General features: G+C 42.7%; 3 protein-coding genes across 3 annotated transcripts in view; 2 read left to right on the top strand and 1 right to left on the bottom strand.

Annotated features, from left to right (window-relative positions):
* The window catches only part of cemip (cell migration inducing hyaluronidase 1), a 215,541-nt gene extending 208,409 nt beyond the window's left edge, over positions 1–7,132 (top strand). Inside the window, exons 28-31 of the mRNA XM_080501910.1 lie at positions 462–548; positions 1,631–1,788; positions 3,478–3,578; positions 4,316–7,132. Coding sequence (XP_080358036.1) covers positions 462–548; positions 1,631–1,788; positions 3,478–3,578; positions 4,316–4,443 — 474 coding nt within the window. The 3' untranslated portion in view covers positions 4,444–7,132. The remainder of the gene's footprint in view (positions 1–461; positions 549–1,630; positions 1,789–3,477; positions 3,579–4,315) is intronic.
* Positions 7,133–8,802: 1,670 nt separating this feature from the next.
* mesd (mesoderm development LRP chaperone) lies at positions 8,803–13,221 on the bottom strand (the record flags this gene model as incomplete). Its single annotated transcript, XM_080501229.1, has 3 exons — positions 8,803–9,517; positions 11,901–12,133; positions 13,063–13,221. 3 exons carry the CDS (start codon positions 13,219–13,221, stop codon positions 9,256–9,258), a joined length of 654 nt encoding a protein of 217 aa, XP_080357355.1. The 3' UTR covers positions 8,803–9,255.
* Positions 13,222–16,958: 3,737 nt separating this feature from the next.
* Positions 16,959–20,251, top strand: tlnrd1 (talin rod domain containing 1). Its single transcript, XM_080513617.1, has one exon. The coding sequence runs from the start codon at positions 18,419–18,421 to the stop codon at positions 19,481–19,483; it is 1,065 nt and encodes a 354-aa protein (XP_080369743.1). The 5' UTR covers positions 16,959–18,418; the 3' UTR covers positions 19,484–20,251.
* The last annotated feature ends 630 nt before the right edge of the window (positions 20,252–20,881 follow it).

Here is a 20,881-nt window from a genome sequence, read left to right as displayed (position 1 = left end):
TTGACACGTAAACTGTACAAATCCACAGATCATTTTTCGCATGTTTTCACAAGAAATCCATTTATCACCTCTGCATGTTTTCCCAACGTCTGCCTTTCATGACCTGTAACCCGAGTCCAGCCAGTCTCACTGCAGAGACACGCAGCCTGTGTTCATGAAATGCATTCCACTTTAATAACGCCCCATCTTCTGTATCCTCACCCGCACCCTGTTTTCTCTCGGTTTCCTCCCGCTTGCGTTTCCCTGCAGCAGAGCCTCATTTCCCCCCCGACAGCAATCACGGGGAATCTAATCTCTTTCTCATATTACCAAAGTGGCATTTGCAGCTGTCAGTGTTTCTTCTCATTTGTTTTTTAGCTCTGCGGATTGTGGTGAGCGAAAACTGGCGTTGATCGGCTCCCGTGAAATGCCAAATCTTGTGTATTAATTCCAGCTCTGTGCCTGCACTTGTTTCCCTCCAGCACACGCCGGAACACTTCCTGGAGGTCAAACTGGAGTCATACAATACTCGCTTCTTCCACATCAAGGAGGACTTTGCCTTCACTGAGGTATTTTAAAACTAGTTGTTGAATTGTTGTGACATTGAGGGACCACTGGGTGCCTATTACTTTGGCGATATTAGAAGCATGTGAAGAAATGTAACCTCTCTGTTATGTGGTAGATCAGGGTCAAACACATTTTAGTTCTGGAGCTGCATTCAGCCCAATTTCAACTCGAGTGGGCTGGACTGGTAAAATAGTGCTAATGTTAAAACCTCCACATTAACAATAAATATAGTATAGTTTATAGTTTAAATTCTCAACGGCTTCATTATGTCTTAAAATAATCTCTCAAATTCAGTGGCAGTAAAACAACTGAACAAATTAACAAGATTACAGTTTGGGGTTTTTTCAAAACTCATATAAAATGATATTCTGTTCTGATAACTCTTTAGTGTCATAAAATTCTCTGTTTTCTATCTGATGATGTAAATAGACTACCAAATGTGTGTTTAACAAACAACAGTATCCGCACTCCATCAGTGAATCAAAAACTTTTCTTCATTTCCCTGTGAAAAGCAGCGCTTTGGTGTTTGGTTGATGGATATTATATTATCTCTGACTATTTGTGAGCCGTGCACAAAGCAGCTTGTCTGGGATTAAGTGGCTCACAACAAAGTAGTTTAGTATTCTGTGCAAAATGCCGATTAATTCTAATACACGTCGTTTGAAATACTGTGAAAAACAGACATTTCCATGAGTTTATAAGACGTAGAGAAGACATTTGGTCTTGTTTTTCTTTTGAAACTCAAGGCTTTCCTGCAGTGCTGCCTGATGGACAATAAAGAGGTCAAATGTTCCCTGATATGTTCACATATTTCCACTAAAAAACAGTCACGTTCAGGTGGGGGTTTTTTTTGTACAACTATCTATGAAACACTTAGGTTACACACTAAGATGTCAAAAGTGAATTGTTTCACATTTTAAAAAATCAGTTTCTGTCCAATATCAAACCCAAGGTTCATCACAGTGTGACACTTTCATGATGTGTTTCTCCTCCGACAATGCGGCATTATTGCTTTTATTAAAATGAGCCAGAATTGTCCCCTTATTGGCCATTATCACTTTATGCTTTGCTTGTGTTGTTGCAGGTGAACGGAAAGAAGCTGTACCAGCCTGAGGACGGCGTCCAGCTGACGGTGATCGACGGCCACGACGGGAAACTGGTGGAGAGCAAAAGCTTCAGGAACTCCATTCTGCAAGGCATCCCTGCACAGATCGATAATTACGTCAGCGGGCTGAGAGACAGGTGAGCGGCTGGAGATACACCAGCTACAAAACGAAAAATAACGAAACAAAGGCTTCCAAACAGAATTAAAGGGGCAAATCAAAGGTGTAAACACAATATGGTTAATGTAGATCACAAGATGTTATAATAATTCATGTTTCTATGCAACACGTCTCGTAAACGCAGTGCTGCAGGATAAAACTACACTATTATCATCACGCTGAAGTTTGTGTCGGACCCACTTTTGTACCCAATATTATATAATAGAAATACTTTATTCTTCCCAGGAGTAAATTCTCAGTAGTGTTGGTCCAAATACAATACATGAAATATGTATAATGTGTACACATTACCAAGGCTCAACACTGACTTCTTTGCCTTCCAGATACTATGATAAATCACTCCATGTTTTCAGATTTTTTTTCTCTGAATATTTGTTTATCATCTGAATAAAGTTGATTTTAGTGTCACCATTTATCCCTAAAATGAGATTTACAACTCATCTAATGTTAATTATGTCATTTAAATTAATACTTCTCTGTAAAAAAAACATTTTCTTTTGTATTAAGATTTATTTACAATAATTATAGATTTTTCTTTCTCTATTGGGAAGTCTGGACACATTTTTCTTTCTCTTGTATGTGCTTTTTTGCACTTTTCTCTAATTTTCACTCATCTCCAGCAAACATGCACATCTTTCCAAAATCCAAATGTCTGATCCATCCTCACTGCTGCTGCTGACATGAGGAAACTAAAAATAAACCGAAAATAAACCAATGAGAATCCAAATAAGCAGTCACATGTGCAGTTGGTGCATAAGACTTGCAGTTCCTCGCTGTTGCTTTGTGATAAAGCTGTATAGGGTTGTTACTACAAAAGGAGAGTAAGCAGAGAGAGATTTTACACGCTAAGACCATTTAATGTTGAGCCCTGCATGACAGTGAATCAATACAGTAAATGCACATCAGGCTGTGTTGGACTGAATAAGGACACTTTTCAAAGTGAACCAGCAGCAGTTTGAGCTTCTGTGTTAAACTGGAGCACAGCCTTCGCTCCACATGTACATCCATGAGTCTTTACAGCTCATGAAACCGAGAACACTCCACAAAACCTGCAATTTTCAAGATGAATTTCCCATATCTTCCATGTTTTCCAGTTTTCGTGCTTCTAAAACATCAAACTTTGAGGTGAAATTATATTGAAACAATTAGTGTTATTCACCTGTGAGTGGTTTTATTGTTATGGCTGATCGGTGAAAGATAATTATTTGTTTGATAACTCAAAAAGAGCTTGTTGGACTGACGGATTTGATCAAGGAAACCAGGTTCGAGTCAGTTGTGCTCGTGTCACTTGTGAAAACATGCTTTTTGAGTTCATTTCATAAAAGTTTGTGGAAAAATCCTTCAAAAATAAATCATATCTGAAGATGAGTGTCTATTAACAATCATTGGCTTGTATCACAACGGGTTAAAAGCAGCACTTTAAATGTTTAAGGATTCTACAGAATTGATAAGATTGAGAAGTTATTGCATCATGATAAATCGAGCTCATTGTCATCAATGTTTATGATCCATTTATGTAGAATAAGTGGACATTTCCATGCCAGCTTTTTCTGACCACTGTACTTACCCTCTGGTATTCTTTGACATAAAAAGCCGTAGTAGCTCCAACATTAAAACAATAAGGCGTCTTTCTCCCCCTCTCCACCAGTTCCATCGTCCTGGTGACATCTAAAGGCCGCCTGGTCACCAGAGGATCCTGGGTCAAAGTACTGGAGAGACTCGGTGCTGACAAAGGCATCAAACTGAAAGGTGAGCATGACGGGACGTCCAGCAACGTCTGAAGGTTCAGTCAGCACGAGACCTGAATTCGTATTCCAAAGATATTGGGAGGATGTCTTTCTGAGAGCATCTTAATTGAGAAAGTTATTAAAAAAAAACAAAAAAAATGATCCTATTCATGGTCCTATCTGTTCCCATTTTTGCGTTTTCATTTCTAAAAAGTTTCGTATTTACACTGAAACAATTTGAAAACAATGTAGTTTTGACATAGGGCCACTCATGGGGACTGTTGATGTGTTTTTGTAATGAAACCGCACACACGTGTGTAGAGAAATGATACGCGATAAACATCAACAATAGGAGTACACAGACATTCATATGGACAGACAAACAAGTTTGATTTTAATTACAGTGAGTGTGTGCAGAAGAACTATTTACTACTGCCATCGAGCACATGAGCAGTTGTAGCATTTTCAAAAAGGTGTGTTTTCAGTGGCTCCGAGCACAGTTGTCATGTAAACAGGCAATACAACAAAAGTTTTCCATTTTCAGTTTAAAACGTCGCTTTGAAAACGCTGCCGTGTAAATGCAAACATTTTTCTGAACAAAAGCAAACCCTGTCCTGTAAACAGGTTCTTAATTGTACCGAACAATCTGTGCCTTCATTCACTTGTAGTGAAATATCACCACTTATTGCAGGATTTTCATCACACTTGACTGCCTCTGTACATTTGTCCTTACCTGGATGTAATTTGTCGTCTCTGCAGATAAACTGGCCTTTGTGGGCTTTAAAGGCTCCTTCATCCCGGACTGGGTCCACGTGGAGGTGAACAGCGACCGAGCCAAGATCCACCAGGTCCTGCCCGTCCCCGTCGTCCACAAAATGAAGCTATGAGCGGCAGGCAGAGCGGGGAAGACTGACAAGTGACTTCATTGACCTCCCCTCCCCTCTGAGATACTGATACAGACCCCCCCCCCTGAAAACACACACACACACACACACACACACACACACACGCACACTACAGAGTCAGTTGCTTCAAGCCATTGGTCTCAGATCAAGTGGTGTTTATTGCAGGTTGGGCGGTGGGTAAAACAAAATGCTTTGGTATGCTTTAAAAAAAAAAAAAACACAAAAAAAGAGGTGAAGAGAATCTATCAGAGCCTGTGCTGCCCACGATGAACTGAATCTGTCTAAGATCTCCACCAGAGGGCGATGGAGGAGCCACCGCGGACCCTCGGACAGAGGCGTCGGAGGTCCTCGGCTCAGAACGGCGCCTCCACAGACATCAGCGATAGATATGATCGATGTTGATTCTGTTTTTTGGACAAAACACTGTTGTTGCATCGCTGAACGCCATCAATCCGTTTACATAATGTTAGCTTACTAGCTGCAGTAACCATGGGGTTTTTGTCAGATATTCATCGTTGCTACGCTGTGGAAACTTTAGTTACTCGCTCAGGCTGAGGTGGAGGTGTCAAATTAATTACGTCACTAACTCTCCCCCGTTTGTGATCTGGGTCATACCACAGGTCTCAGTGGGGGGTCTCTGAGGTGGTCCAAATTAGATTTGCACATATCAAAAAGACTTCTTTTTTTTTTTTAGAGTGTGGAGCAGAATGTGGGAACTGCCCATTGTGTTTGTATGTCGGCGTGTCCACCAGTGTTTGTCTTCACTGTGATGTTTTGGCAACATTTGAGATGGGAGAGGGGGCCGGCAGCTTTTCTTCGAGGCAATCTGTTTGGTGCGCCTAGGAGAAAAAAAAGATAGAGCTGTCATCACAAAATTAGAAAAATGTCAAATCTCTATGATTTTGGGTCAAACTTAAGTGAGATCCAGAATGGATGGGTGAGTGGGATGGATACTGTCGTCCACTCTGAGGGGTTATAGAGGCCAGTGCAACTATTATTTTATGTTAGAAACCACAAACAGTTCCAAAATAATGGAAAAGTGCAACAAACTAAGAGGATTAAACTGCAAATCTAATGTCCGAATTCTGGTTCTCCCGCAAAAATTATATTCAGTTACAGGAAGGTTGGTACATTTTCTCCAGGAGACTTAGAATTCATCCCAGGACTGAGTGGAGTAATGTCACTTCTTTTCCACTGAGTTCCACTTCTGTCTCTTTGCAGTATCTCAGCAGGTTAAAAGTGCAAAATACAATGTACAAGGTCCACATCTTTTCTTTCTATCAATGTGGATCGTTGGAAATGCATTTCCGTGGCAGGTCTTCAAATGTTACCGTCCTGTTTACTTTCTTACATTTAGAAGAAGAAAAGACTAATTTCTCACTGGGCTGCAAACATTTGGAAAGGCAATTATACAAGGACTTTCTTTTTTACTTGATGTTTTGCAGGTCTGTCATGCCTAATTTAGTTCCTGCAAAATTAGAAAGCGTGAGAAACCTTCAGCGTGTCAGATTGGTTTTCATTCAGGGTCAGCAGCTTCTGCACTTTTATCAGTTCACTTTAGTTTGAGGTCCGATGAGAAAATCAAAAATATAATATAGTCAAGGATTCCAGATTCGGTTGCATTGGTGCATCCTTCGCATCATTGTCTCGAGACACCAGAGCTTCGTCTTCAACTCGTCCTGCAGGTGTTGTGCAACATGCAAACTGCAGGTTATTTTCCACCCAAATTTAAACGTGTACAACGTTCATGCAACATACATACTAATTTAATAATTTGGGAATTATTGTGCAGCCCAGTGAGGCGGGGGACTTGATTCACAGTCGAACTCTGTGCTCTGGACCTTCATCATCTGCAGTTTCTGATGCAAATGTGGAACAAATTTCTTCAGAATTTTGGGAGAGCAGCAACACAAACGCAAGTGTAACGTCAAGCTTCTTGCAGGTGTGTCTGAAAAGAGGATAAGAAGTTGATTTATTTTTACTGTTGTGGTTTAAAAAAACAAACAAAAAAAACAATGTTTGGTGCTTCACTTTCTTTGTTTCATCCAAAGCTCTCACTCCATTGTGACCTGTCTTTATTTTGGCTTATGTTTTGGAATGAACCAGCAAGGCGCCCTTAAAGATATTAAAGACTAAATCAAACTGTCCTGTGAATGTGGAATCAGGGAGGTTTTTAATGTGCAATTTCCCCCCTTTTTGCATTTCAAATCTTTGAGATCTGGCGATAGGAGGACAAAAAGAAAAAAGGACACCCCCCCCCCCCCCCCTCCTCCCCTTTGCCGAAATAGCTGGTCTTTTTTCGGAGGTTGTAGCAGTAATTTAGTGTTTTGTATGTTTAATGTGTTTTTAAAAATCCACAGATTCCTAAGAGATATATTTTATACTTATTTATTGTACAGACGCAGTTGATCCGAATCTTCAAGGGACATCTTTTGAGTTGTAATGTTATTCCAGTATGTACACTCTATGTAAGAAACCCCCCCAAAACCATTAGAGCTCCATTTTAAAAGATTTGCACCAGAAACTTGCTGCACACATGCATATGACTCGGTATAGTCGGCTTGTTTTAACTGTACATCAAATGGATGTGTTGTATATGTGGCTTGGGCTTGTAAAGTGATTGAATTTCTTTGAGGACTTTTTGTACAGAAATAAAGAAAGATGAACAGTTTGTCTGATGCAATGATTTCCAAATGCTTTGAACACGTGTTTCATTCAGAATCAAAGTCTTGGCAACCTATCGGACCATATTTCAACATTTTTATAGCTTATTTTATATTTGATTGCAGGAATAAACCTCCCTAAACCTGGCTTAGATAGATGGATGGACAGATAGTCACTTTGAAATACTGCATATGGGTTTATTATTATACATTATAACTTATTTCCCAGAAAAAAATATTAAGCAGGTGTATAGGATGTAAAGAAAGGAAACTAATTGAAAACCAGGAGGTAAAATGATGGGGCTTCTGTTCATGAAAAGTACAATTGTCATTTATTTCCATGGTTTTAACAGTCTTGAATGTCTCCACATAAAAATGTTGATATAAGCATCTGATTCCAGAAAATATGATTGAAATGTGAATGAAATCTCCCTTATAGAGGTAAATGTCATAATCCCATGCTCCTTATTGTTTGTGGCATAGCTACTTAGGACTTTCTCGTGATGGCCAAATGAAACATCATGAAGCTTTGTGAACCACTTTCTATTTTTTTACTCCCATTAGGTGACGCTCTTGGTTATAAGATGAAGTCTAAAAGACTGGTTTTGAAGTGCGCGACTGCTTTCAAACATTTCTTGAGCAGACAGCGCCATGTAGCGGCTCCAGAAAATGAAGACTGGCTCATGAAGCTTCATTTGGCCAAAACTAGGAATTTCAACTGGATAAGATGAGTTAAGACATTAGAATTGGAAATTCATCATTTTATAAGAAACGCTTTGGTTTTCATGGGGGTGGTGGTAACATTCTTCAGCTTTACATGCCTGCAGTTTGGAGGAATTCAGTGGGAAAGAAACACCGTTTATTAATTCTCCAGATTGTCTAATCAAAGACTTTTCTCTTTGTTCCTCTTTGAATGTCCCCAGATCTCTCTCTTCTGATGCCACGTGTTTCTATAAAAGCAGGACAAGATGCAGTTAATCACTGAGGGAGGTGTGACTGTGACTCCATTTGTTTTGACTTTGGTTGTTCTCTTGTGGCCTCTGTCAAACGGCATTCAGACTGTTTGGGTTCTTATGGGACAAGAGCTTCACAATGCAGCTCTTCTGCCACCTGCTGGTTGTCATACAATCCTGAGCAGCTCGTGTTCCTCAGTAAGTGAAACCACGTTCTTCTGGTCTTTATTCTTGGTGTTCTAGAACACAGAGGTTAGATAAGGGTCTCGGTGAGATGCTGCCATGGAGGAACCAGTTTAAAGGAAGCTTTGTGACATTCCGATCTTCTACTTCCTTTACTACTGTTTAGTAGTTAGTTTGAAGGCAATAAGAACACAAGGAGTGTTAACCCTTTTTAACATTTAACTGCATTTATTCCAACTTCTTTAAAACTATTGTTCATTTAATTATGTTAAACGTTGAAATAAGTGCCGTCTGTCCTACTATGCCTCACTCTGGAAATTCACCTGATAGATGCATTTACCTAAAGAATAGGTTTGATTGAGTGAATGATTCCATACATGTTTCATAAATGATAGCATGTAGTTAAAGTTGTAACTGCAATTGTAAAATATGTATTACATCAACTTTAAAGTACTGAACTATTTTCAGAACACTCAGGTGTTATGAATCAATGAATGACTGTCAAAGGGAAGTGATGGACTTCAGACGAGTCAAACAAAATGTCAATAATATAAAATTTTTATTTTTAGATTTGATGAAAAATCAGAGTCACATTCATATCAAATCCACAAGTGCTGGTGTGTGTGTGTGTGTGTGTGTGTGTGTGTGTGTGTGTGTTGGGTCCACCATTATAGCAGAAAGATAATTCTGTAGAAATCATGGCTGTTCCAATATGAACTTGGAGTACCTTTCAGAGTGCACTGATTTCATTTGGTGAAAATCTAACATGGGGAAGTATCGGGGAGATATACTGGAGTTGGTCTCAATCCTGCTCCCACTCTCAAACCATCGATTTGAAAAAAAAAAGAAGAAGAAAAAAACATGGCTGCCGCAGCTCAGTCTGAGTTCAATGTACCAAACTCCACAGTGCCTCCCTGTGCTGCTGCGGAGCATCACCAGTGTGTGTTCACAGGTTGGTGGTGAGTGTCTGAGGCCCGGAGGAGAAACCGGCTTCGTCACAGCTCCTGCTTCCAGTGGCTGGCGCCGTTTCCCGTCATGTCCGGCTTCTTGCTCTCAGTCTTCCTGCTCTTCGTTTTGGTTTCATTGGGCTGCTTGTTCTTGGCGTCGTCGTCCTTCTTGGCCGCCTTCCCCGGAAACACCTGTCCCTCCACTGTCACCTCCATGCAGCGGTCCTGGGACACCAGGAAGTCTTTCACCTCCCAGGCCATGCTGCCGTCCCGCAGCATGAAGATCACCCGGTTAGAGCCCACCACGAACCTGCCGGGGGGGAGAAGAACATGAAACAAGACGTAGCACTGAGGAACAGCGAGTGTGCCACAAATTTCCTCTAAGAAAGGCCACAAAACAGCAGAGAAAAACTGAAGCCTGTTATAGGCTGCCAATGCCCCACAAATAACGTTACTAATGCAGCTCAGAAGTTCCACAACTTTGTTTTTCTGTGGTCTTGTTGATGCAAATGTAATACCTTAAAGGTATAGTAGAGGATTTTCTTCTTCCGGGTGGATCATCAAAATAACTGGTCCTCCCAATTGTCAATCATTCTGGTGATATATGACGTAAGCCCGTCGTACGTGCTCGTCCCTGCGCGCAGCTCACTCCACACGGTTCTCATCAAGCCGGTGGCTGACCCGACGCATTGTTCTCGGACATTTTTACACAGTTTCACCCCCTCTGGTGCAAATCTTCTTGTAAAGTGAGCTTATGTGAGCGATGCCGACTTGTGACTTGTAAACAGAGCGTGCACGAGGAGAACTGGGCTCGTGCATGTCTCTCGCACGCGTTTTAGTAGGCGTTCCGTCTTGGGAGCAGGTACAGCGTTGCGCATGCGCATTTTTTTCAAACGGTGGAGAGGGCGGTTCTTTCCTAAAATTCCTGAAAATCCTCCTGTATACCTTTAAATTGAGTTTACAACAATGACTTAAAAACACATAAGAACATATACTTTTTGCTCTACATCAGTTTGAAGTCACATGACGGAGCACTAACGTGTCAAGTGCCATTAAAATATCCACAAGGAAAGTAAGAGAGGAAACCAAACAGGCCAAACTCTTCATCTGATGCTCTGCATCATAAATAACCTCAGGCAGCCCGTGAAAATGTAAAACTTGAATGTATTTCATCATAACAACAATAATTCAGATAACAATTTATTTGTCCCACAATTAGGGGAATTTTCATTGTTGCAACAGAAAGTGGACATAAATGTGTAGCAAAATAATGTGAACAATAATGCTAAATTTCAGAAAACAATGACAGTAACAATTTTACGCTAATGTGAATTTCACAGGATAGATTCAAGAATGTGTTAATTAATATATTTAATGAAATAGAACACAAAAAGTTGGCAAGAAAGCCTACAATAATTAAGTTTCTAATATGCTTAAACATCCAGCATTCACTGATTTTGGGTTTGAAAGTTTTAAAAATGAACTCATGAAAGAATACTACAGTCATGATGTGATTTCTCGCTTGTGTTAAAGTTATTGGTAATTGAGTTCACAAGCTGAGCAGCTAATCTCAGCTTTTCCTTACTTAATATAACTCCATCTGTCATCCAGTCAGTCAGTCCAGAGAAAAATGGCAGACTGAATAGTTGGCAAACCAGAGGCTGGAGGCAATTACGAACTGAAAAACAAACGGTCAAACTTCGGAGAGAAATTCAAAGGCGCTGAACTGAGGACTCTCTACTGCCACCTGAAGCATAAAACTGCATTTACTTCAAATTCACATACTGCACTTTTAGAAGAAAGACAGGAAAAGTCAGTTTCACCCTGGAATTACAGTATTTCTATCGCGTCTCTGCTCCAGCTGCAGTAACTCCGATCAACCACGAGATGTCAGTGTTCCCATAGTGTTGACTGCTCCAGGCTGTCAGGTTGACTTTTGATCCTCCGAGAAGGTTGCAAAAAGGCTAGAATAGATGATTAACAAGCTCAAATTTTAACAATAACTTTTTATAGGCCAAACAGATAGTGTCCCTGTGGCATTGCATGATCTCTGCTGTGTTTCTACAGCTTTAGGCGCGATTCCAAGGCACTTTCTGTCGCAGAGCATTGCGGGTCGGGACGCATTTTTGCACGGTCCGACTTTAAAGTTGCGGATGGTACGGAAAGAACCCGCGACCACCGGGTACAGCTTTCCGCCACCTCTCTGCTGAGGTACCCAGCACCCAGGAACGGGTCTGTGAGGAGGAGGAGCAGCGACGGCACAGTCATCTGCTGATTGATAGTGACGATCGTCACTCGAGACTTGCCCGCAATATTTAATTATTTCATTGGCCGTAACTCCCTCCATTGTTGTTTACATGCACCGCTTTGCGCTCACTCGTTGATTTGTTAACTGGGTTTATTGACACAACACCTCAACACCCGTGTCGCTCCTCTCAGGAGGAGATTCAACAGGAGCTGGAAGCTTTTGTTCACAATGAGAAAGTTTAACCTGAGTCACAAGAGAATGAATTGGACGGCCGCTTCCGTGTTCTTCGCTGGACGTCTCCGAGTCGTTCACAACCCCGCCTACATTTTTTGTGTGAGACTGTGCAACAGAGTTGGTCTTGGGTGCGCTTTGCTGTACCGCAACCTCCCTTTCCGCCACATACTGTGTGGTGGAACAGTGGCTTATGTGATCAGTGTGTAACTACCTCTGGATATCAAAGTTGGCATTGAAGAGGCTGCCCTGCCACAAGCCCGTGATCTCCTCCGTCTCCTTCTCGGTGGGATCCCCCGACACTGTGGCGAAAACCATCAAGGTCCGGCCTTTCTTTGACATCTTGAGGAGCTCCTCGGGTTTGGAGGCGTCCACTTTGGAGAAGTCGATGGGAGGAGGAGACCTCTTGTGCTCGGGGAGGTCGCCCTCCTCGATGTCGTCGTCCTCCTGAGAAACAACGAGTCACATTGTGAGAGCTCAGTCAGAACTGCCTACAACTTCACCAAGAAATAAAGGAGGTAAGCATTTCTGGCCCATAAGAAGAAAAATTGTATTGACTGTGTCACTCAGACCTGAAATTCAACATCCACATTAAGAGAATAACAAAATCAGCTCACTACCATCTGAGAATTAAAGGATTTCTGTCTGAACATAATTCAGAAAAACTTGTTCATGAATTTATTTGGGATTATGGCCGAGGTGTGTTTACAGGTCGGTCAGACAGCTGCAGCTCATCTAGAGTCCTCACCAAAACAAAGGGGATGGATCTCTTTACACCCAAGCTCCAATCTCTGCACAGGTTGTCTGTGTGTCAAAGGATCCCCTTCAATATTTGACTTGTTGTTTATAAATCTTCAAACTGTCTCGGGCCTAAATATATCGACAGATTGACTCGATATAAACAAGGCGAAGCAGCTTTTAGTTCCTACAGTCCTCACCTGTGGAACAAACTTCCTGCTGACACGCATCTTTCAGATCGGACCTTAAAACATTATAATTAATTCAGTTGTTATCTTGTGTTGAGATAGTACACGTGGTAATATGCACAATCTATATTAACGAGCCTCTTTTATGAAAACTGTAGTTAGCATTGTTATATAAAGACAAAAGGGAAACGTGTTTGCTGCAGTTTCTTTACAAACACTTCATTATAGGACTTTTTAAGGTCCGTACTGTGGCGGATACGATCAGGTTGGAGTCTTTGTGGAAATAAGCACTGTTCTGCACTACAGCACACTGACAGCTGCATTAATGAGAGAGAATATGAAGCCACTGAGTTACAACATAAAGGATCTGTTCCCTGCAGGTAACGGAGAGAGGCTAAGCTAACAGCTAGCAGCTCCAGCAGCTGACATTAGACGTCCGCGGCTCCCTACCTCCCACTGCTCCAGAAGCCGAGCCATGTCGGCGTCATTGTAGTCTCGGATGTCCTTCTTCTTTTTAGGCTTCTCTTTTCCCTCTGCGGCTGAAACACAGAGGAAATATGAGCAGAGCAGCAGCAGAGCCACACATCTCCACCTGAAGGGGGACGCCATGTTTACAGATGGTGCGCTCTCATTGGCTGCTTTAGTTCGCCGGTCACGAGACGGAAAAGGGCGTGCCATTGACACGCTGCTCGAGGGCCTTCAAGATAAAAGTTATCATAAACCGAGTTAAAAAAAAAAAAAAAAAAAAAAAACAGGTTCCGTGCAGTGATTAGCGCATTCGCCTCACAGCCAGAATGCCGTAGTTTCAGATGCCGGCCGGACCTCTCTGTGTGGAGTTTAACTGTTCACTGCCATCACAGTTAGCTGGGATTGGCTCAGGGTCGCGCGGGATTAAAGGGCATAGAAGTTGGATGGATAAAGTTGAATTAAATGTGTTCCATCCTTAGACACGCCTCTAAAATTATCCTATTGGTTGAGAATTGAATGAAGCCAATCCTAAAACAATACTGCTCAGACCTCCACTGTCACATGGTTTGTATCCATTTGTGCATTCAGAGCCAAAATATAATAGTTTCTGTACAATAATGTGTTAATAACGTGCAAAAACATTTTTCTGGAGTCTCGTGCTGATCTGGGAAACTGCTCATTGTTTTCACTGTGAAGGATCCCGCTCACATATGTTGGCATTTGTCTTTAATGTAATATTTTGATAAACAAGCAATGACAAACAGGGTCCACAGCTTTCATAAGAGGAAGTCAGGGAGGGATTTAGGTTAGAAAACACTCTTTTAGAGAGATTTACTATTTGATCAATTAAAAAAATGTGTGTTCAACTAAAGTGTGATGGTCTGCAGAGTTCACAGGGTCACAGAGATCAGATAATGGGCCTCACTGACACACACTGCAGAGCTGCTTCCTCTCTGACCAGCTCCACCCAATGGCACCGTGCCCTGTATGCAGCTGCAAGTCCTTCTCACACTACAATTGTACTCCACACACACACAGTGTGTGAGCAAGAGCTTCATCACTGCTTACACACACACACAATATGCTCAGTGTATCCGTCGGACCAAACATATCAAACCAACGTCTTTGTGTGTCGCGCATGCATTTGCAGAGTGACTCAGACCGAGTTTAAGTTTTTTGCTCTTCATCATTCACGAGACATCCACACAGATTCTCTGGATCATTCACCATGACAGGAAACATAAACAGTTATTGATGCTGTCATATGATGTTCGATCTCGTGACTTCGTGCAAACAGTATAATCTACAGCAGTGATTTAAACTCAGTAAGTTCAAAGGCCGCACACAACCTACTTTGACGCTGACTGCACTGAAGACCGTGATGACCCATGAACAACTCCAAATAGTTCCCTTTCTTTTAGGTATAAGAGGTATGAGTCTATATTTAATTAAATATAACTATGAAAAATAACAAAATCCAGGTGCTAATGATGAGCACTAACCACTGGGCCACCATGCAGCCCAAGAGTATTTCAGTAATGACAATAAACTGCAATCCAGAATTACGGGAGGGTATTACTGATCATGCATTGATCAGTTTGTGATTTATGTGCAATTTCAATATTATTTGTTGATGTTTTTATCTTGTTTTTTCAGTGCTATCTTTTATTGCTGTCCTCAGCAATTGGTGAATGCAGCAGAGTGCCAACTCGTGCTACAGTTTTGTTTTTAAGGCGGTAGCAAAAGAACAGTAACTTAAGGGAATGTGTAAGAGTGGTTAGCTCTGTAATGGATTCATACCGGCCGGGCTTTTCTGTATGGAGTTTGCATTTTCTCCATGTGTGTTAGTGGGTATTCCTCCCGGTTCTCTGGTTTCCTTCAACAGTCCAAAAACCTGCATGTGAGGTTAATTAGTGATCCTAAATGTACATTAATTTAAAGAAAGAAAGGTGCTATATATGTGAAATTTCCCATAATTACTTTATCCTTTTATACTCATATGATTAGCCCTTTAAGCAGCTAATCTCATAGTCATGTGGTCAGAAAGCCAAATTTTAAGAGTTAGAATTATTTATTGACGCCAGTTGTTGCACTACTTTAACCCCTCCCACACTGCGGAGTGATGGGGCTTTATAGAGGAGCAGTTCAGCCTGAATATATCACGTGTTTGTCATGCTGAACTGTTTCACTTGTTTAGATAATTACTTTTTTCAAACTAAACTGCACTGAGTGTGCATTTTGTAAACCTGACCGACTTCCTGCTCAGTACCTATTCTGTAATTGTATGTATCATACACTTGGATACGGTTTAGGTGACGTCACAGCAACACGACCTGTCAACATCCTCCCAGCTTTCAAAATAAAAAGTGGAAACGCCTGAGAACCGAAACCTGACGACCAAGCTTATTACTGAGCTTGTTTGCAGAGTACGAGTTCATCACAACCAGAGGTAACAGAACAGTTCTATACCAGCGGTGGGAAACTAATTTCCCATGGTATGCGAATGAAAACATAATATGTATTGAGGGCGGAGCCGTTCTATCGGAGTTTTCATCCATCTCTTGTTGCTCTCTGTCGCATACTGTCTTTGTACAGTCATAATCTTTTTTTAAATATTTTGGATATAAATTAGTTCAATCAAAAAACACCTTGAGCAGCGGACAAAGTCTAATCTTTTTAGTGAACTGATCGAGAAGAAGAATCACAATTCCATTATTAGTGGTCGAGATTGTTGTGATCAGTGTCACCCAGTATGATTGTTTCTTCTTCTTCTTCTTCTTCTTCTTCTTCTTCTTCTTCTTCTTCTTCTTTAAGTCACTTTAAAATAACTTCTGTAGCAGATTGCAGGATTTCGTGCTTGTATGCTAAAGTTCTTATTCTGGCTTTGCTCTCCAAACAAATTCTGTCCTTGACCTTCACAATAGTTGTTACTTTAAGAGGCGATATACATCCGTCTGTTGCACGAATTACTGCACCCACCCAGACAAAGAAAACATTTATATATTCTAAAAAGTGGGAGAAATTAGAACGCACAGAAGGAATGGACCAAATCTCACAGTCTCAGTTTACTGTGGCTAATGCATAATGTTCTCATTTCCTGTATCATTTTAAAAGCTTACAGGGTAAAGAACAACTTGACTACATCTAAAGTCATTAATGGTGCTTGTCAGAGATGCACAATAGCAAAAATATCAAGATGCAGAATGTACATATCACAAAATATTGAACAGAAAGGAGTGATGTTTCCATGTACCATGCATAGAAAATGTTTGTTTTTTTCAAACAAATTCAACGAATTGAGAATGACTGAGTTTCAAATAAGAAGTGTGATTATTTGCTTTATTTCACAAAGTTTGTGTGGTTAACTAATTTAACACTATTCAATTGGCAGCCTTAATTATTTTGTTCCAGTGGCCACAACTTAAACTTACAACTTGTTATCAAAAAAGTAAACAAGCCATTCTGCTTCTGAAACACTGCTGGTGGAAAAAACAGATGCCAGTCACAGCTGTTGTTGGTTAGGGCCAAGAGAAAGAACACTGTGAAAGACGAGAAAGAACACTGCTTTTTTGAAAAAACAAATCTTAAAGCACTAGTTCAGGACCAGGGCGAGAGAATCTCAAGACCAAGATAAGAGGAAGAAACCTACTCAAGAAAAAGACCATTAAACGAACCGAGTACAGCTGTTTGCGCTCTGGTGCTTTTATTGTGGAAAAGCTTCCTCTTCCGGTGCGGTTCTCCTGCTCTCTCCGGATTGACGCCGCGGTGAAGTTCTCATGGCAGAACGGCGGGCAGCGGCAGCCGCGGCGGACAGTCTGCAAACTGAAAGCCGCCGTGAAACTCGTGAGTACCGTTCAGCTCCTCCGCTCAAACGCCAGACCTTTCCTCTGGGGTTTCGCCGGAGCGGGACAGAAGTGAGCCCAGAGACCCGGCGGAGGGTTTAAAGGACGAGTCGCGTTGTTCCGTTGCTACAACTTGAGTGAGTCCTCCAGCCGACCACACCCTCCCCGCTTCCTCATAGTGCCGCCGCGGGAGCGCGCAGCGCCGCTTTGAATCTCCGGGAATAACGGCCACCTCGAACCGCGACACCCCCCCGCCGGGTAGCGCTTCACATGTCAACCGGGATGGATGTACAACGCCGGTGCTCACGAAGGAGGATATGCGGGGCCACACGCTCTCTCGTCCCAAGTTAAGACTTGGCGGAGGCGGCGGAGGTGGACCCACGGGCGGTGCATATGGAGTCCCGGGGACCGGAGCAACTAGCGTCTAACCCGGGGCTGAGTTTGAAGAAGAAGCGGTTGAAAGTGGACTGACAAGGGGCTTGGAATTGTTTTTGTTTTCTTCTTCTTTTACTTCACTTGGGCAGGACTCATGAAACGTGGTGCTGGAGGGGAAGCCGGATCTCCCCGCTGTCCCGACGAGCCGGCCGGGTGGCGCCCCGGCTGCACGCAGCATGAGTCCGCCTGGCAGGTCACTCTCAGCGGGAACAAGTCGGACGAAGTCTCGGTGCTGCTTCGGGCTCCTCACTCTGACTCCAATGGACATAAAATGATATCCTGTTGATCACAGCCCCCCCGTTTTCCCCCGTAGAAAAGACTCAAAAGGCATCTACTAAACATGCTGTCATATAGAAAGTGGTATAAAAGTATAGACATCTTTAAATAGAACAAAAGGCTGTGGAGCTGAAGTTTCTTCTTTTTTTTTTTTTTTTTCAATTGGGAATGTTTTGTTGTTTCAGGTGTTTAAGGAGCCTGTGACATTTATTTTTTTTATTTCTCAATCTGCACTTTGCCGTTTTGAAGGCACCTTGGTGGCACTGCAGTTTGTGTGTGATATTTTTTTTTCTTCCTTTTTTAAAATAATCCTGTGAATTCTTCTGTTCCCCTCCTAAACCAACCTGGGACGACATTTAGAAGATTGACTTCAGGGCATTTAAATTAAAGTTTCCAGTAGAGCTTGTTACACTGACTGCTCAGAAGTTACCGTGTTACATTGTAAGATTACTAACAACCTCTGGGAATATGCCAGATTATAGACGTTTATTGTAATATAGAATAATTAAATGCAGTAAATTTTGTTCTTGCCACATGTTTACATTGAGAATTTCTGTCTTGTATGTTAACATGTAATGCACAGTTGACCGCCTATACTCTGAAGGATCTTAAGGAAGACTGTTTGGCCAGTTTTTGTTTTTTTTGTTTTGTTTTTTTAATTTATGGATTAAGGGTAATAGTGGAAATGTCTTAAACGGAACAATGCAGCAGCAGAAAAACAGAATTAAGTGAATCCATTCAGAAGAGTGGTTTGCCCCTCTCCCCCAGGACTGCCCCTCTTTATTATGGCTAGTGGTGGCTCTGGCAAATCAGCAAGTGAGGGATCAGCCAGCGCACCCAGTGGCAGTTTGCAGCAGAGGAAGCGGCTCTCCTCCGTCTGCGACACGTGTAAGGGCAAGATGCAGCTGGTGGCCGACCTCCTCCTGCTGTCCAGCGAGACCCGGCCGGTCATGACGTCCGAGGGCGTGGCGGTGGCCGACACTTTCGACCAGTGCCGCGACACGGTCATCGCCCGGACCAAAGAGCTTTCCATCCTCACCCACGACATCCAGAGCCAGCTCAACATGGGCCGCTTCACCGAGGTGGGGGACCGCCTCCTGGAGATGGCCGACCTGGTGGTGTCTCTGACAGAGTGCTCGGCCCACGCCGCGTACCTGGCGGCGGTGGAGACGGCGGGCTCCCAGCCCTGCCTGCCGGGCCTAGTGGACCGCTACAAGGTGACCCGCTGTCGGCACGAGGTGGACCAGAGCTGCGGCGTCCTGCGGGTCACCCCGCTGCCAGACCTGACCCCTCAGCTCCTCCTGGAGCTGTCCCAGAACATCTCCACCAACCTCAAGACTCTGACGGACATCTCGTCGCTGGCCAGCGAGAGGTCCAGGGACCGCTTCGCAAAGGAGCAGTTCAAGCTGAGCGTCAAAAGCATGAGCACGAGCGGCACGGCCTTCCTGGCGTGCGTCAAGGAGGTGAAGACGCAGCCCAGCGAGCTGACCAGGAACCGCTGCGTCCTCTTCAGCGCCGCCCTGGTCCAGGCCGTCAGCGCCCTGGTCGGCTTCGCCACCGAGCCGCAGTTCCTGGGACGGGCCGCGAGCATCTCCGCCGAAGGGAAGGGGGTGCAGACGGCAGTGCTGGGCGGCGCCATGAGCGTGGTGTCCGCCTGCGTGCTCCTCACTCAGGGCCTCAGGGACGTGGCTCAGCACCCCGAGAGCAGCTCCAAGATGGCCGACTACCGGGAGCGTCTACGCAACTCGGCGTGCGCCGTGTCGGACGGCTGCACTCTGCTCACTCAGGCACTCCGAGAACGCTCCTCTCCAAGGACTCTGCCGCCAGTCAACTCTCATTCTGTGAATTAGTTTAGGAAGAGGCACGGCGGTCTCCCAAGTCGTGTCGTGACGTACCAAAGAGAGACTCGCTCGGGTTCTCCCTGCTCATCAGGTTCGGAGCAGAATGGCCGATGTGGCTCCGTCCCGCAGGGTTCGCCGTCGCGCTGGATGCGACGCGGATCCTGTTGGGAACGGACGACCGGAGCGGTCCGGCAGCCCCTCGCCAACTCCCTCCGTCACCACCTGAAACGTTTACCTCAGTTTTCAGCCTCGATGATGGATGTAGCCTCGCCGTGTGGCCGGCCGACCCGCTAGACCACACGCGCTTTGTGAGATTGGAACGAGTGTTTTGAGTGTCCTGACGCTTTTTATTTTTCCAACGTGTGTGAATTCTGAATTGGTTAAAAACAAAAAAACAAAAGCTGCTGTGAGTGTGTGCCATAGGTTTTACACTATTTACCAGACTTCCCATAGTATTTTCAAGTGTTCTGACCATGCATGTAAAGGAGTATTTATTTCAACTATTAAAAAAGTTGTTTCTGATATTCTGGTTTTGGCTCGATGTGCTGCTCAATTCGTTCATTAAATGCACCTTACTGGTGATGTGTAAAAACCACTGTGCGTCTCAGAAATGTGCAAATGTTTGAAAATGCATTTGTCATCTACGTTTCTGCAAAAATAATTATCTCCCTTTAGAAGTTTATTTGTAAACATAGATCTATCTGTAAATGGGAATCATTTTAATATGAACAGGTATTTGAATGTTTTGAAACCCTTCAGAAATGTTTTTATTATGTATTGAATATTTAAATTTGAAGTCAGTGTAAAGATGGCAATTATAATAAAAGCTGCAAAGAAGAGCACAACTGATCAAACCTGCACCAATATATTGTTTCTAAATTTAAAAACAAGGACTTTAGCCCTTTATGAATCATCGTATACGACTTCTACAGCAGTGTGTTATTTAGAAAATACATTAAATATACTTTACAGACTTATTGGGTGTATGTTTAAAAATAGATACCATCACTTAGCCTTAGTTTCTGTGTACAGCTCTTATGTTCATGTAGTTTAAAAAAAAAAAAATTTTTTTATTGCAAATGAACTCATCTAGTGAAACAGGAATGCAATTCCCAGGAAGCTAAAATTTTAATTTCTTAATATTGAGCATATATGCAACTTTTTTATTTGTATTAGCCTTGTTAATAGAGAAGAAAACAGATGCGCAAGTTATTAAAAGTGTTTCAGTCCACATTTTTCTGTGACTTGGTAAATAAATGTAGGTTCAAGCACAAGAGATGACTTAATGATGAAAGGTTTATTTTTTGTGTCTGCTGCAGCGAACATCAGCTTTATATATTAAGCCTCATCAAAACCACCAAGCTCTCTACCTTGCTGGTATAACCATTCACTCTTTCCTTTCAAAAA

This window comes from Blennius ocellaris, assembly GCF_963422515.1.
Source record: "Blennius ocellaris genome assembly, chromosome: 1".
NCBI lineage: Eukaryota > Metazoa > Chordata > Actinopteri > Blenniiformes > Blenniidae > Blennius > Blennius ocellaris.
This window is presented reverse-complemented; position numbering and strand designations above follow the sequence as displayed.